The sequence below is a fragment of the Oryctolagus cuniculus genome, chromosome 7 (assembly GCF_051225735.1).
Source record: "Oryctolagus cuniculus isolate XC-2025 breed Fujian yellow rabbit chromosome 7, ASM5122573v1, whole genome shotgun sequence".
NCBI classification, from domain to species: domain Eukaryota; kingdom Metazoa; phylum Chordata; class Mammalia; order Lagomorpha; family Leporidae; genus Oryctolagus; species Oryctolagus cuniculus.
The window spans coordinates 3629575-3645635 of NC_142873.1; the positions used below are offsets into that span (position 1 = coordinate 3629575).

At 45.2% G+C, this 16061-nt stretch overlaps 1 protein-coding gene and 1 pseudogene across 9 annotated transcripts in view; both read left to right on the forward strand.

Annotated features, from left to right (window-relative positions):
- DARS2 (aspartyl-tRNA synthetase 2, mitochondrial) overlaps positions 1-16061 on the forward strand; it is a 30831-nt gene that overhangs the window by 13687 nt on the left and 1083 nt on the right. For 3 of the 8 annotated variants that reach the window (XM_002714994.6, XM_070077139.2, XM_070077140.2), the window contains 8 exons: positions 55-124; positions 1635-1814; positions 4636-4743; positions 6337-6399; positions 8683-8835; positions 13077-13295; positions 13512-13622; positions 15057-15132. In XM_002714994.6, the coding sequence (XP_002715040.3) occupies positions 55-124; positions 1635-1814; positions 4636-4743; positions 6337-6399; positions 8683-8835; positions 13077-13295; positions 13512-13622; positions 15057-15132 (980 nt within the window). Of the gene's footprint in view, positions 1-54; positions 125-1634; positions 1815-4635; positions 4744-6336; positions 6400-8682; positions 8836-13076; positions 13296-13511; positions 13623-15056; positions 15133-16061 lie in introns of those variants that run through there. The other 5 variants (XM_008263801.5, XM_089299421.1, XM_070077141.2 and 2 more) reach the window with 3 other exon arrangements.
- On the forward strand, positions 9447-12174 carry LOC108177621 (large ribosomal subunit protein eL21 pseudogene; annotated as a pseudogene). Its single transcript, XR_016210317.1, has one exon. The product of XR_016210317.1 is annotated as a large ribosomal subunit protein eL21 pseudogene (transcript).

Here is a 16061-nt window from a genome sequence, read left to right on the forward strand (position 1 = left end):
AAGTGCACGTATCTTCCTAGAATCCTAACTCGATTAATACTATTTCAATTGTAGGTATTTTCAGGTCGCTCGATGTTACCGAGATGAAGGTTCAAGACCAGATAGACAGCCCGAGTTTACTCAGGTACTAAGTTAGATTCACTTGTGTTTTCCAAATTCAGGCTTACTACAGCTAAGTATTGTCAAGATGAGGACGGCGGTTTATGTACTTTATTTCCCGTTACATTTTATCCATGATACTTAATTAAAGTAACCTGCTATGGTCATCCACTGAAGAATGCTACAGATTCCTACAGTTTTGTTTTATTAATTTACTTGTTTATTTAATTTTAATTTGTGCTGGGTTTTGTTATTTTTTTAAAATATTTATTTATTTGAAGGCAGAGTTAGAGAGAGGGAGAGTCAGACAGAGAGAGATCTCCCTCTCTCTTCTGTTTACTGGTGCACTCCCCAAATGACTGTAACAGCCAGGGCCGGGCTAGGCCAGGCTGAACCCATGAACCAGGAGCTTCTTCCAGATCACCCACATGGGTGCAGGGGCCCAAGTATTTGGGCCATCCTTTACTGCTTTCCCATTAGCAGGGAGCTGGATCAGAAGTGGAGCAGCTTGGACTTGAACCAGTGCCCATATGGGATGCCGGCATTGCAGACAGTGGCTTAATCTGCTATGCCACGCCAGCCCCTTTTAAATTTATTTTTTGCAGATTAGCAAAGGGATATCATTTATTACCAAAGGAAAAGGTAATAAAACTAAACTCAAGAGAGAATGCAGGCCTGCTCCAGAGTGAGCTGCCTCCTTTAGTGTTTTAATGTTCATGAAATGATAAAGTTCTTAAATCTGCTGAATATTAAGAACCAGTAATTCTGTGTATTGCTATTTATCTTATCTATGGATTTATCAAGGCTATAGGTTTGGTTTCTGTATGAAAGTATATTATTCAGTGTAGGCCAGCACCACAGCTCAATAGGCTAATCCTCCACCTGTGGCGCCGGCACACCGGGTTCTAGTCCCGGTCGGGGTGCCGGATTCTGTCCCGGTTGCCCCTCTTCCAGGCCAGCTCTCTGCTGTGGCCCGGGAGTGCAGTGGAGGATGGCCTAAGTCCTTGGGTCCTGCTCCCGCATGGGAGACCAGAAGCACCTGGCTCCTGGCTTCAGATCAGCGCACCCCATGGGAGACCAGGAGAAGCACCTGGCTCCTACCTTCGGATCAGCACGGTGCACCGGCCGCAGGAGCCATTGGAGGGTGAACCAACGGCAAAAGGAAGACTTTTCTTTCTCTCTCTCTCTCACTGTCCACTCTGCCTGTCAAAAACATTAAAAAAATATATATATATATATTATTCAGTGTAATGAAGTACAAAATTCATAGTTAGACACACCTGAGGTTGAATGTGCATTCACTGCTTACTAATAGTACACACACAAGGGAATTATTTTGCCTCTGTGAGTGAGCCATAAGTTATAGAAACTAAACAAGTATAAGGTGTTAGCGCAGTGCCTGACATGAAACAGATGTACAATAAAACGTGCTGTCCATGTATGCAGTGTGTGCAGAATCCCATAGAACCTGAAAGCAGGGAAATGTATACATTATGGCTGCTCAAGTTCATTCCCATATGTTATTTTGGTTTCAGATTGACATAGAGATGTCTTTTGTAGACCAGACCGGGATCCAGCAGTTAATCGAGGGTTTGCTGCAGTACTCCTGGCCCAGTGACAGAGGTGCAGTGGCGCTTCCCTTTCCTTCTATGACTTTTGCCGAAGCATTGGCCACATATGGAACTGATAAACCTGACACTCGCTTTGGAATGAAGGTACTTCACCTCTCTAGGGCTCTGCCCCAAGTAGTGCTGCAGTCTTTTAAACCATTTTAAAATTTACAAGTGTTACAATGTGTTGCATCATATTCTTTGTTGTTGCTGTAACAAGAGAGAATAGAAGCGGGCACTGTGGCGTAGTAGGCTAAGCCACCACCTGCAGCACAGGCATATGGACACCGGTTCTTGTCCCAGCTTCTCCTCTTCTGACCCAGCTCTCTGCTATGGCCTGGGAAAGCAGTGGAAAATGACCCAAAGCTTGGGCCCCTGCACCGCATGGGAGGACCCGGAAGAAGCTTCTGACTCCTGACTTCAGATAGGCTCAGCACCAGCCATTGCAGCCATTTGGGGAGTGAACCAGTGAATGGAAGACCTCTCTCTGTCTCTCCCTCTATCTCTGTAACTCTGCCTTTCAAATGAATAAATACATCTTTAAAAAAAAAAAGATAGGGGCTGGCACTGTGGCGCAGTGGGTTAACGCCCTGGCCTGAAGTACCGTTATCCCATATGGGCGCCGGTTCTAGTCCCAGCTGCTCCACTTCCGATCCAGCTCTCTGCTGTGGCCTGGGAAAGCAGTGGAGGATGGCCCAAGCCCTTGGGCCCCTGCACCTGCATAGGAGACCTGGAAGAAGCTCCTGGCTTCAGATCGGCGCAGCTCCGGCCATTGTGGCCATTTGGGGAGTGAACCATTGGATGGAAGACCTCTCTCTCTCTTTCTGTCTCTTTCTGCCTCTCCTCTCTCTGCCTCTCCTCTCTCTCTGTAACTCTGACTTCCAAATAAATAAAAAGATCTTTAAAAAATAGAGAACAACAGTGCTTTAGCATTCTAATGCTTTTTTTGTATCTGCTATTTTCCAAAGCCAACGTTTTATTATAGTACTTACAACTGTTAAAGCTATTCTTTCCCTTTTTTTTTTTTTTTTAATTTTTTTCACTAAAATGATGCTGGGAAGGCAAGGGATTAAGAGTTTTCTTTTGGGCCGGCACCGCGGCTCACTAGGCTAATCCTCCGCCTTGCGGCGCCGGCACACCGGGTTCTAGTCCCGGTCGGGGCGCCGGATCCTGTCCCGGTTGCCCCTCTTCTAGGCCAGCTCTCTGCTGTGGCCAGGGAGTGCAGTGGAGGATGGCCCAGGTCCTTGGGCCCTGCACCCCATGGGAGACCAGGATAAGCTCCTGCCATCGGATCAGCGCGGTGCGCCAGCCGCAGCGGCCATTGGAGGGTGAACCAACGGCAAAAGGAAGACTTTTCTCTCTGTCTCTCTCTCTCTCACTGTCCACTCTGCCTGTCAAAAAAAAAAAAAAAAAAAAAAAAGAGTTTTCTTTTCCCTAATGTGTAAAGAGCTCAAACGTGAGAATATTTATTCAGTTTCTTTTTATTTACTTGAGAGGCAGACAGACAAATCTCTGATCCACTGTTTGCTCCTCGAATGCCTGCAATGGCGGGGGGTGGGGCCCGGCCCAAGCTGGAAGTTGGGGATGGACCCGGGTCTCTCGTGGGTGGAGAAACCCAAGTGCTTGGCTATCACTGCTGTCTCCCCAGGTCTGTGTTACTGGGAAATCAGTCAGCAGTAGAACCTGGGCACTTTGTACCTTAAGCACTAGAGTAAATGCCCACTCTCTATTCAAATTATTAATACCTATCAATATCAGTATTTAAGGGGGGAGGTTGAGTAGTTTCATTACCAGGAATCCCAGTGTTCCTTCAGAACAGTCTCCCTTGATCTCTATAATGACATTTCTGTATCTCATTTCTTAGTACAAATGCCTTATAGATTGAATTCTGCCTGGTCTATGAATAATTGGTACTCAATTTTAAATGAAAAATATGTAATACATACAAAGTCATTACCTGCCTACATATAGCTACTACCTTCACTCTGTTTCTTTATAATTTTTTTTTTTTAATTTTTTGACAGGCAGAGTGGACAGTGAGAGAGAGAGAGAGAGAGAGAGACAGAGAGAAAGGTCTTCCTTTTGCCGTTGGTTCACCCTCCAATGGCCGCCGCGGCCAGCGCGCTGCGGCCAGCGCACCGCGCTGATCCGATGGCAGGAGCCAGGAGCTAGGTGCTTTTCCTGGTCTCCCATGGGGTGCAGGGCCCAAGCACTTGGGCCATCCTCCACTGCACTCCCAGGCCACAGCAGAGAGCTGGCCTGGAAGAGGGGCAACCGGGACAGAATCCGGCGCCCCGACCGGGACTAGAACCCGGTGTGCCGGCGCCGCTAGGCGGAGGATTAGCCTAGTGAGCCGCGGCGCCGGCCTCTTTATAATATTGAATAGTGGTTCTTAGGCAGACTGATTGCAGTAAATTCTTTTTTTTTTTTTTTAAGATACATTTATTTATTTGAAAGGCAGAGTTACAAAGACAGAGGGAGAGACAGAGAGAGGTCTTCCATCTGCTGGTTCACTCCCCAAACAGCCACAAAGGTCAGGGCTGGGCCAGGCTGAAGCCAGGAGCCTGGAACTCCATTCAGCTCTCCTATGTGGGTGGCAGGGCCCACCCCAAATGGCAGCAATGGATGGTTGGACCAGACCAAAGCCAGGAACCTAGAATTTCATCCAGGTCTCCCACATGGGTGGCAGAGGTTCAAGTACTAGGGCCATGCTCTGCTGCTTTCCCAGACGTTAACAGGGAGCTGGACAGGAAGTGGAGCAGCAGGGACTTGAACCAGCGTTCATATGGGATGCCAGCATTGCAGGTGGTGGCACTGTACCACAGCACTAGCCCCTATTCTCTTCTTTTAAACTCTTATTTGTAAAATGTTTTAATATAAAAATGACTTCAGGCTTAGTTATCCCTTTTTGTCATCCATCTTCCAGATTATAGATATCAGTAATGTGTTTAGAAACACAGAGATTGGATTTCTTCAAGATGCGCTGAGTAAGCCCCAAGGAACTGTCAAAGCCATATGTGTCCCTGGAGGAGCAGTAAGTGAAGCACAATTCTGTTTTCTCTGAAATGGATATTTTGGCAGTAAATGTATTCAGCACTGACACATTTAAACTTCGGGAAGAACAGTCCCTTTAATTAAAACTACGTGTTTTTGTGTGAAGTGTAACAGTGCCTCTAAAACTATAATGTGAAAACAGTAAAACTTCATTAACGTTAGTTTGAAAAAAGTCAAAAACTTTTCTCTCTTTTAAGTAATGCTACAAAGTACTACCATACTTCGTGTGGGATATGTTGTTTGGTAATATTTTGAACATAAAATAGTATTCAGTGTTCTCTTTCCAGCCGCAGTTTATCCAAAGACTTTGAGTCCCTTTTCAGCATAGCCCTATCATGTTGATTCTTGGTTTCCTGAGAGTTCTGATATTAATTGCATCAACAACAGGAGGAGAAAAGGAAGGGGTGATAGAAGAGGGAGAAGGAGAGAAAGCCTAGATCTGAAGTAATGGGACGTGTCTGTTTTTTGCAGCTACTATACCTGCTTTGAGAGTGATTTAATCAGCAGAGTTCCAGTACCATTTTGAGTGAGGTTACTGTACTCATCTGGGTACATACGCACACTGCTTCATCCAGAATGGGAGTAGGCATGCAACTCATGACCTTTGCTCCACGTCTGTGTTCGTGGAAAGTAATCTGGTGTCCCTACTCTGCTGTAAACGTAACAGATGAGTGGGGGTAAGCACGGTACAGCACACTGCGAATTACTGTTTACCCCTCTGCTCCACCCAGGTCAGCAGAACTGCAGGAGTGTGAATCAATTTCACCTTCTTGTACCTCTCATACATTGTTAAATGCCTCATAAATACAGTCACTATGATAACTATAGTGTCTCACTTAGAAAGACATTGAGATAGTTTAGAAAAAGTAAGATTCAAGAATTTTAGGAGACTTGAAATAATCAGAATCTGAATGTGATTGACCCAAAAGTTGTTTTTGTCTTTCTCAATTCACTTGTAGACTTGTTTTGCACACTTACCCTCTGTATTCTTGTGTGGAATTCAATCACAACTGTTTCCCATGACATCTGTATAACTGGGAAATAGTAAGTCCCATAAGAAGCTTTGAATATTTGTCATCTGGCAGCTGACATTAAATTTTTATGAAATCCGAGCCGGCGCCGTGGCTCAATAGGCTAATCCTCCACCTTGCGGCGCCGGCACACCGGGTTCTAGTCCCGGTCGGGGCACCGGATTCTGTCCCGGTTGCCCCTCTTCCAGGCCAGCTCTCTGCTATGGCCAGGGAGTGCAGTGGAGGATGACCCAGGTGCTTGGGCCCTGCACCCCATGGGAGACCAGGAAAAGCACCTGGATCCTGGCTCCTGCCATCGGATCAGCGCGGTGCGCCGGCTGCAGCGGCGGCCATTGGAGGGTGAACCAACGGCAAAGGAAGACCTTTCTCTCTCTGTCTCTCTCTCACTGTCCACTCTGCCTATCAAAAATAAATTAAAAAAAAAAAAAATAAATAAATAAATTTTTATGAAATCCCACAGAATATATTTGTGTCCCATTTGGTATCCTAAACATTTAGGAAACGAGGTGCCCTATTGATGAGTTTACTTTTTCTTTCATCAGAAATACTTGAAAAGAAAAGACATTGAATCCATTAGAAAATTTGCAGTTGACCATTTTAATCAGGTAAGGAGTTAATTAGAGCAGTTTCCTTTTGGGTATTCAAGATTTTTGATAATTAATGGGCTCTCAAGCTATCATTGTTTGTGTGTGTGCATTTGTGTGTGTTTTATTTATTATTATTTATGTTTTTGAAAGAGTATCAGAGAAATAGAAATCTTCCATCCGATGATTGACTCCCCAAATGGCCACCAAGAGCAAGGTGTGGGCCAAGCTGAGACTGGAAGCCAGAACTCCATCCTAGTTTCCCACATGCGTGACAGGGGCCCAAGCACTTAGATTGTCTTCCACTGCCTACCCAGGCACATTAGCAAGGAGTTGGATCTGGTGCTATGGCATAGCTGGTAAAGCCTCCACCTGCAGGGCTGACATCTCATCTGGGCACCGGTTCAAGTCCTGGCTGCTCCACTTCCTGATCCAACTCTCTTCCATGGCCTGGGAAAGCAGCAGCAGAATGCCCAAATCCTTGGGCACCTGCACCCATGTGGGAAACCCAGACAAAGCTCCTGGCTCCTGGTTTAGGATCGGTGCAGCTCCAGCTGGTGCAGCCATTTGGGGAGTGACCCAGTGGATGGAAGACCTCTCTCTCTCTGCCTCTCCTCTCTCTGTGTAACTCTTTCAAATAAATAAATAAATAAATCTTTAAAAAAAGAAGAAGAAGAAGAAGTAGAGCAGCCAGTATTTGAATCAGCACTCTGATAGGGGATGTAGGCATCAAGGAGATGTGGGCATCGCAAGCATTGACTTAACCCGCTATACCACAGCACTGGCTCTACTTTGAGACCCTTGTTACTTTAAATCATTCTTATGTTTTTCTTCTATTCATTTTTAAAGTTAATCTTACCTCTGAGTATAAGTCTTCAGACTTCAACTTAAATGGTCTAACTCAGCATTACTCAGAATGTGACGGCAGGCATTCGGCATAATGGCTGGGACACTATGAGATGCCTGGATCCTATATTGAGTGCCTGGGTTCAAGACTCAGCCCAGTTTCCAGTTCCAGCTTCCTGCTAAGGTGCACGCCAAGAGTCAGCAGATGATGGCTTAAGCCGTCCATGTGGGAGACCAGGATTGTGTTCCAAGTTCCTGGCTTCAGCCTGGCCCTAGATGTTGTGGGTCTTTATAGAAGGAACCAGCAAATGGAACATACACACTCACTCACTCTCTCTCCCCCCTTCTATTTTTTTTAAGATTGATTTATTTCTTTGAATGGCAGAGTTACAGAGAGGCAGAGGCAGAGAGAGAGAAAAGTCTTCCATCTGCTGGTCCACTCCCTAAGTGGCTGCAGCAGCCAGAGCTACGCCGATTCAAAACCAGGAGCTTCCTCCAGGTCTCCTGAGCTATTGTGACTATTTATTTTATTTTTTTAAGATTTATTTATTTAATGTTTATCTTAGACTTTTTTTTCTTAGGATAGATTTATTTATTTGAAAAGAAGAGTGAGAAAGAAAGGGAGAGACAGGGAAAGAGATCTTCCATCCACTTGTTCACTCCCTAAATGACCACAATGACCAGGGCTGACCCAGGCCAAAGCCAGGAGCCTGGAACTCCCTCTGGGTCTTCCGTGTGAATGGCAGGAGCCCAAGTCCTTTGGCCATCTTTCGTTAGCAGTAAGCCTGATAGAAAGCGGAGCATACAGGACTCAAACCTGCACTCCAGATGGGATGCTGGCATTGCAAGTGATGGCTTAACCCTCTGCACCACAACATGGCCCCTTTGTTTTGTTTTGAATGCTGCAGTTTCTTCAGTGTTTGGTAATTTTCGGTTTTGCGCACATACTTAAGGCATGTTCAAAGCTGGCTGGCAGCACAGGATCCTTGGGAGGCCTGTATGAATGGTTAGGTTAATTGTGGGTGCACACAAAGGCCTCCGGCTCTCACACCACACTCATAACCCAAAGCCTGCGTGTGCTAAGCCTCTCCAGGATTCTGCAGGGTAAAAGCAGCTCCTTTTGTTTGTTTGTTTGTTTTAACTTATTTATTTGAGAGGCAGAGAAATCTCGCAACCACTGATTCTCAAACACCTACAACAACCAGAGTGGGGCCAGACCAAAGCCAGGAGACAGTAATTCAATCCAGGTCTCTCCTGTAGGTGGCAGGGTCCCAAGTACTTTAGCAATCACCTGCTGCCTCCTGGGGCACACATCAGCTGGAAAGCTAGATTTGGAAGCAGACAGGACTCAAACCCAGGCACTCCAGTATGGGATGCAGATGTAATTGGTTGGTCAAACACACACTGCTGATTCTACTTCTTAGAAAAATGTGAATAAGTCTTTTTTCTTGATCACAGGAAGTCTTACCTGTATTTCTGAAAACCAGTATAAACTGGAATTCTCCAGTAGCTGAATTGATAATGGAGGAACAAAGATTGGAATTTATCAGACTAATGCAAGTCCAAGAGGATGATGTGATCCTCCTAACTGCTGGAGAGCATCAGAAAGCGGTAAGAAAAATCACCCGTAAATATCTGTGCTCCTGATGTTGAATGATGTCTCTTTTCTCATGAGTATACATGTGTTTGAAACTGTTTAGTAAAATGGAGCTGCTGTGCATAGTTGTTATATTAGCAAATATCTTTCAGTACTTTATAATGAAGTCTATAAAAACACTTTTTTTTTTTAAGATTTATTTATTTATTTGAAAGGCAGAGTTACAGAGAGGCAGAGGCAGAGAGAGAGAGAGAGAGAGTCTTCCATCCGTTGATTCACTCCCCAGATGGCTGCAACAGCTGGAGCTACACTGATCCGAAGCCCGGAGCTTCTTCCAGGTCTCTCATGCGGTACAAAGGCCCAAGGACTTGAGCCATCTTCTACTGCTTTCCCAGGCCGTGGCAGAGAGCTGGATTGGAAGTGGAGCAGCTGGGACTCAAATCAGCACCCATATGGGATGCCGGCACTGCAGGCAGTGGCTTTCCCTGCTCTGCCACAGCACCAGCCCCTGAAATTTTTTCTTGTAACTTCTTACTTCTGTTGACATTATTCACTCAGATTAGATTCTGATTAGATCTGACCGATTAGAGCAGCCACTCAGGCTGTTGGTATGAATTGGCTTTTTTTTTTTTTTTTTTTTTTTTTAGATGTATTTATTTGGAGTTGCAGAAAGAGGTGAGACAAAGACAGAAAAAGAGAAGTCTTCCATCTCCTGGTTCACTCCCCAAATGGCCAGAACTGAGCTGATCCAAAGCCAGGAGCCAGGAGCTTCTTCCAGGTTTCCCATGCAGGTGCAGAGGGCCAAGGATGTGGGCCATCTTCTTCTGCTTTCCCAGGCCATAGTAGAGAGCTAGATTGGAAGTGTAGCAGCTGGGACTTGAACCAGCGCCCATATGGGATGCCGGCACTGCAGGCCAGGGCTTTAACCTGCTGCACCACAGCACTGGCCCCTGTTGGTTTGAATCGTACAACCATGAAAAAATACTGTCGGGTCCAGCGCTGTGGCTTAAGCAGGTTAAGCCTCCACCTGTGATGCTAGCATCCTATATGGGCACCAATTCGAGTTTTAGCTGCTCCACTTCTGATCTAGCTCCCTGCTAATGGCCTGGGAAAGTAATGGAAGATGGCCTAGGTGCTTGGTCCCCTGTACCCATGTGGGAGACCCAAAAGAAGCTCCTGGCTTCAGCCTGACACAGCCCCGGCCATTACAGCCATTTGGGGAGTGAAACATCGGAGGAAACCCCACCCCCCTCTCTCTGTAACTCTACCTTTCAAATAAATAAAAAATGAATCTTTTTTAGACTGTTTTGTGCATGACGTATTCCTGAAACTGTGGAGGGAAAGATTGGGGGCTGCAGAGATGGCAGACTCCCCTGCAGCAGCCTGCGCAGGGCAAGTCGTGTTTCCTGGAAGCAGCAGCTGTAGTGTGAGCACTGCTAGCGCTGGCTGAGTCGCCATCCTCAGGGCCCACGTGAGTTAGCCTGAAGGGTCTTTAAAATAGACAGAAGTGTAAAGGCCACACTTCATACAAGTTCATTCTTTCATTATGCTGTACAGTTTCTTTGGAGTGATAGTAGTAATGAGTACTTTATGAAGTTCATGCTTCCAATTTTTATTTGTACTTTTGATAATTTCTTCTAAAGGAAGAGATTCAGAGTGCAGCTTCAAAGCTAAATGGAGTCCACTGTCTTCCCCTTCCCCTGCAGTGGTAGCGTGAAGAAAGCTCTGTAATTACCAATTTTATTATTATTTCTTAGAAAAGAACTTGGGAGCTTGTATTCTATAATATCCTGCTACAAATTAATTTGGCAGTTAAACCTTTTCTTGGTATGAACCACACATGCTGGTGTTCTTTTCTCAAGGAGATACAGTATAATTCCTATTAAATCTTCCTTGGGAGAAAGCTAAAAACCAAATCTATGGAGAGTAACATTCCTACTCTGAAAATGTCACAGTGAGGGTACCCTATGTGGACATTTAAATGTAAGTTGGAGTGAGCCACAGGGTGACACCCTGTGCATGTCTCTGGGCATGTGTCACTGCTCTGTCTTTTCTCAGGGAAACCCTGTCCTATATTGCACTTTAGTTAGCACTTACTAAACTCTTCTTATTTGTCATTACTGTTCTAAGCACTTTGTATATTAATTCTTTTAATCATCATACCAACCCTTCAAGAGATACTACTGCTATTTTGGATAGCTGCATGTCTTATTGGAGTGCCTTGGTTCCAGTGCCAGCCCTACTTCAATCCAGCTTCCTGCTAATTTACACTCTGGGAGGCTGCAGATGATGGCTCAAGTACTTGGGTCTCTGCCACACACATGGGAAGCCCCTGGCTTCAGCCTGGCCCAGTCTCAGGGGTTGCAGGCATTTGGGAGTGAACCAGCAGATAGAAGATCTCTTCCTTTCTCTGTCTTTCAAATAAATAAATAAAAATAATTTTAAAGATAGATAAGAAAACTCAGGGCCAGCATTGTAGCATAGCACGTTAAGCCACTGCCTGCGATGCCAGCATCCCGTGTGGGCATCAGTTCATGTCCCATCTGCTCCGCGTCCAATCTGGCTGCCTGCTCATGGCTTGGGAAAAGCAGTGGGAAATGGCCTAAGTGTCTTGGCCTCTGCCTCCATGTGGGAAGCCCAGATGAAGTCCTAGCTTCTGGCTTCTGCCTGACCTAGCCAGTGAACAGAGACATTCTCTCTCTTTGTCTCTCCCTCTCTAACTCTTTTAAATAAATAAATAAGTCTTAAAAAAATAAAAAACAGTTCGCGTGGCTCCCGGCCCTTGAGAGTTCTTAATTCGCCAAGATGACGAACACAAAGGGAAAGAGGCGAGGTACCCCGTACATGTTCTCCAGGCCTTTCAGAAAACATGGAGTTGTTCCTTTGGCCACATACATGCGCATTTACAAGAAAGGTGACATTGTGGACATCAAGGGAATGGGTACTGTTCAAAAAGGAATGCCCCATAAATGTTACCATGGAAAAACTGGAAGAGTCTACAATGTTACCCAGCATGCTGTTGGCATTGTTGTAAACAAACAAGTGAAGGGCAAGATTCTTGCCAAGAGAATAAATGTGCGTATTGAACACATTAAGCACTCCAAGAGCCGAGATAGCTTCTTGAAACGTGTGAAGGAAAATGATCAGAAGAAGAAGGAAGCCAAAGAGAAGGGTACCTGGGTTCAACTAAAGCGTCAGCCTGCTCCACCCAGAGAAGCCCACTTTGTCAGAACCAATGGAAAGGAGCCTGAGTTGCTGGAACCCATTCCTTATGAATTCATGGCATGATAAATGTAAGATAAATAAATAAGACCTAATTGATTAAAAAAAATAATAATAAAAAAAATAAAAAACAGAAACACAGAGATTAAAACTTTACAGGTATTAAAGAATCCAGATTTCTTATTTAAAAGGCAGTGTGAAAGGGACAGAGATAGGGACAAAGAGAGAGATCGATCTTCCATCCATTTCTTAACTCCCCAGATGCCCACAACATCTGGAGCAAGGCCAGGCCAAAGCCAGGAGCCTGGAGCTCCATCCAGATCTCCCGTGTGGGTGGTGGGGGTGCCAGGGCCTGAGCCATCACTTGCTGCCTCCCAGACACATTAGCAGGGAGCTGGAAGGGCAGCAAGAGAGCGGGGACTCAGAGCACTCCAGTGTGATGTGCACACCCCAGGGAGCGGGGACTCAGCACTCCAGTGTGACGTGCACACCCCAGGTGGTAGCTTAACCACTGTACCACAGCACCTGCCCCAAAGAGCCAGGTTTCTAGCCCATGAAGTCAGGTTCCAAAATTCATAGTCTTAAATTAACTTCTAGTCCAAGTCACCCCTAAAAAACCGCCAGTGTTTGCTTCACAATCACGATGTGTCAGGCAGTCATCAGACCTCACCCAAGCCTTCAAGAGCAGTGAGCAATGACAGCTGCCACTTGCACACTTTGTCTGATGCTGCCCCTCGTGTGCCACGCCTCTCACACTTTAGTCCCCATGTTACGGAAAAGGGTGTAGAGAAGTTACTAAGGGGCTAAGCTGAGATTTGGACTCAGGTCTGTGACGCTCCAATACCTGTGCTGTTAATCACTGACTCTTGCCAGGCACTCACCCAGGAGGCTGTCATCCTCAGACAGGCAGTGTCTCACCTGTTAACTGGCTAATCCTTCATCAGAGAACGGCCTGGCCTCAGAATCCAGGTTGTGGCATTCACTGCCTACTCCATCAAGAGGCTAACCCAGTATTTTTGTCTTCTATCTGCAGTGTTCTTTGTTGGGAAAACTGCGACTGGAATGTGCTGACCTTCTAGAAAAAAAAGGAGTAGTACTCCGTGACCCGGCTCTGTTCTCTTTCCTTTGGGTGGTGGATTTCCCACTCTTCCTTCCCAAGGAGGACAATCCCAGAGAGCTGGAGTCAGCCCACCACCCATTTACTGCTCCTCACCCCAGTGACATCCACCTCCTCTACACTGAGCCCGAAAAGGTACCACTTCTGTACTTCTGAATAAAAGAAATGTGTAAGTATGAATAAAGGCAAAGAACTTAAGATTTCAGTCTTGAGAGGTAGGCCTCAGTTCTGGAAGCCCCAAGAGGAACTGTAAGGCAGAAGTTCACACATGGTCTCCGTGTAGGCTACAGGGTCTAAGCTTTAGAATAGAAAACCGGAAATCTTCTCTAACATGAAGACTGAATTTTCTAGGTCCGGAGCCAGCACTATGACTTGGTGTTAAATGGCAGTGAAATAGGAGGTGGTTCTATCCGAATTCACAATGCAGAGCTGCAGCATTACGTCTTGGCAACGTTGCTAAAGGTAACAGACATGAAACCTGGCCTCATCGTCTTACCAGAGTATTTTGTCGGTTTTGCTAAACACTTGTTATGAATGGAGAATTCTTTAGGGTCAGCTTCTCTCTCTGTAGGACTTAGAAAAGTAACTGATACGCATGGCAGTTAGTGCTTGCTGTATGCCACTCTTTAAGTACTTTATATGCATTGACAGTCAATCCTCACCATTGATTTGAGTCAGATTCTGCTCGTTTTAAAGATGAGAAACTGAGGCAGACCAATCAGCTTGCCCAGAGTCACACAGCTAAGCAAGCAGAGGCAAGATCAGTCCAGCCCCAGCCACTGACCTCTGCACTTCTCAGAAAGTCGCTTTCAGAAACTGGAAATGTAAGATTTAAAAGGATTTGGTATCACTTCGTAGGTTACTGCATTTGCTCTATTATGGTGTGTTTTAGTGACAGAAAGTGGGGGTAATTGGGATTTTACAAAGAAAGAGAAGAGTCCCAGAGATGCAGACCCGCCAGTGTGTAGTTTGCTGGTGCTTGTCTAGAAAGCTAGGGTTGGCTCCAGAAAAGAAAAGGTCACTGTGTGGGATTCACTAACGTGTGTGAGGTAGGATGGGACAACCTTGTGTGTGTGTGTGCGTGGTACCAGAGCACTCAAAACATTCGGCTCCTCCTTTAGCTTAGTGGCACTGGGATTTGTTAACTTGTCTTCTGCTGTACCAGAGCCTCCAGTCAGGGGCTTCTAGCCTCTCATTTGTCAAACTCCCAGAACAGTCAGCAGAAGTCTCTCGCTTTTTCCCTACTCACTGGTGGCTCTCTGCCCCAGTGCACACTGGAATACAGTACCTAGAAGGCATTCAGACAGCGCAGTGATGCCTTGGTCCCACACCAGACTATCATACAAACTTAAAGTGTGAGGTGTTGGCATGTTTCTTTGAAGCTGCCATCCTGCTCCTGATTTGTAGCCTGGTTGGAGAACCAGTTCCACAGATTTTCAACATCTGCAAACTAGCTGCCCCACCAGTTAGTTACCAACTCCACTGCCTGTTCTTGGCACTCGCTCTCTCCTACCTCCCAGCAGTATTTATTTGGCCCTGTTGCCCCTGGTCCCTGTAATAGGACATTGTCCTGCTTTTCATCTTGCCTTTCTGAGCCCATAATCTTCACCTCCTTGATGGGTCTTTCTCTAAGTTTGCATTATCACTACAGTAATTGCTGTATGTACTAAGCACCAAGAATTTTTCTACGTTATTAATCATCTGTGACTTGTCTTATTCTGTGCCAAACTGTATACTTCTTGAGCTACTTTTTAAAATTTTCCCAGTGCACTATTAAATCATGTTGAGATTTTTTTCCAATTCAACCTTGTTTTTCTTTAGTACTTAAGACTAGTGTACAGCAGCACTTAGTCACCTTCAATGTATATTTAAATTGAATTGTCTTTTGAATTTCAGGAAGATGTGAAATTGCTCTCCCATCTACTCCAGGCTTTAGATTATGGGGCACCCCCTCATGGAGGAATTGCCTTAGGTAAACAACTTGTCCTTTTTGTAAACTAAATTGTATTCCATAGCACTGTCTCAAATTTGTAGTGGTAGAGAGGGGTGGGTGAGTCCAAGGATACTGTGAAAAGTTTGTTTCAATTTCAGTAATATTTTTTAAATACACACACACCTCACCTCTTGTAAAAACAAAACTTAAATGACAATTCACATTTGAAAGAGTTCTTTCAATAAAATAAAGCTTCAGTCTTTAAATCAGTATTGCTCAGATATTTGGAAGCATCATAGACACTCACTGGAGTCTGGTGTATGAAAAGAGGAATAATAGAACCATCTCTTCACATTACTGTGGTTATTCTTTGCTGCTTTTATCAAGCAGGAAGAATGAGTTCTAGGAAGCTCACCTAGATTGTAGCCCCCAACAAGGAGGACTTCCTTTTGTGTTTTTGGAGTTCCTATCTTGTTCAGTCTGTGGTAGGGCCTTTAGTAAGCCCTTGCTAAGGACTAATTACTGTGGCAGTTAGTCACAATAACATGTGAACATTAGTCCTGAGCACTCTTCCAGAATCAGACAGAAAAGAATCAAACAAAATTCTCTAAAAAGATAGGGAACTGAGTTTGGCTATAGCTTGTTAAAGATTCTTTTTTTTTTTTTTTTTGAATGGGGCAGGTGCTTGGCCTAGCAGGTAGGACTCTTTTGCAACCCATAGAGTACGTGGATTTGATTCCTAGCTCTGGCTCCTGACTCCATCTTCCTGCTAATGCAGACCTCGGGAGGCAGTAGTAATGGCTCAAGTAATAAGGCTCCTGCCACCCACATCAGAAACCCAGATTGAGTTCCTTGGCTGCCAACCAGGCCCAGGGCCATTACTGGTATTTGAGGAATGGACCATCAGATGGGAGTGCTTTCTCTCTGCATCTCAAATACAACCAAAAAATGTTTTAAAGTTCTCGCGA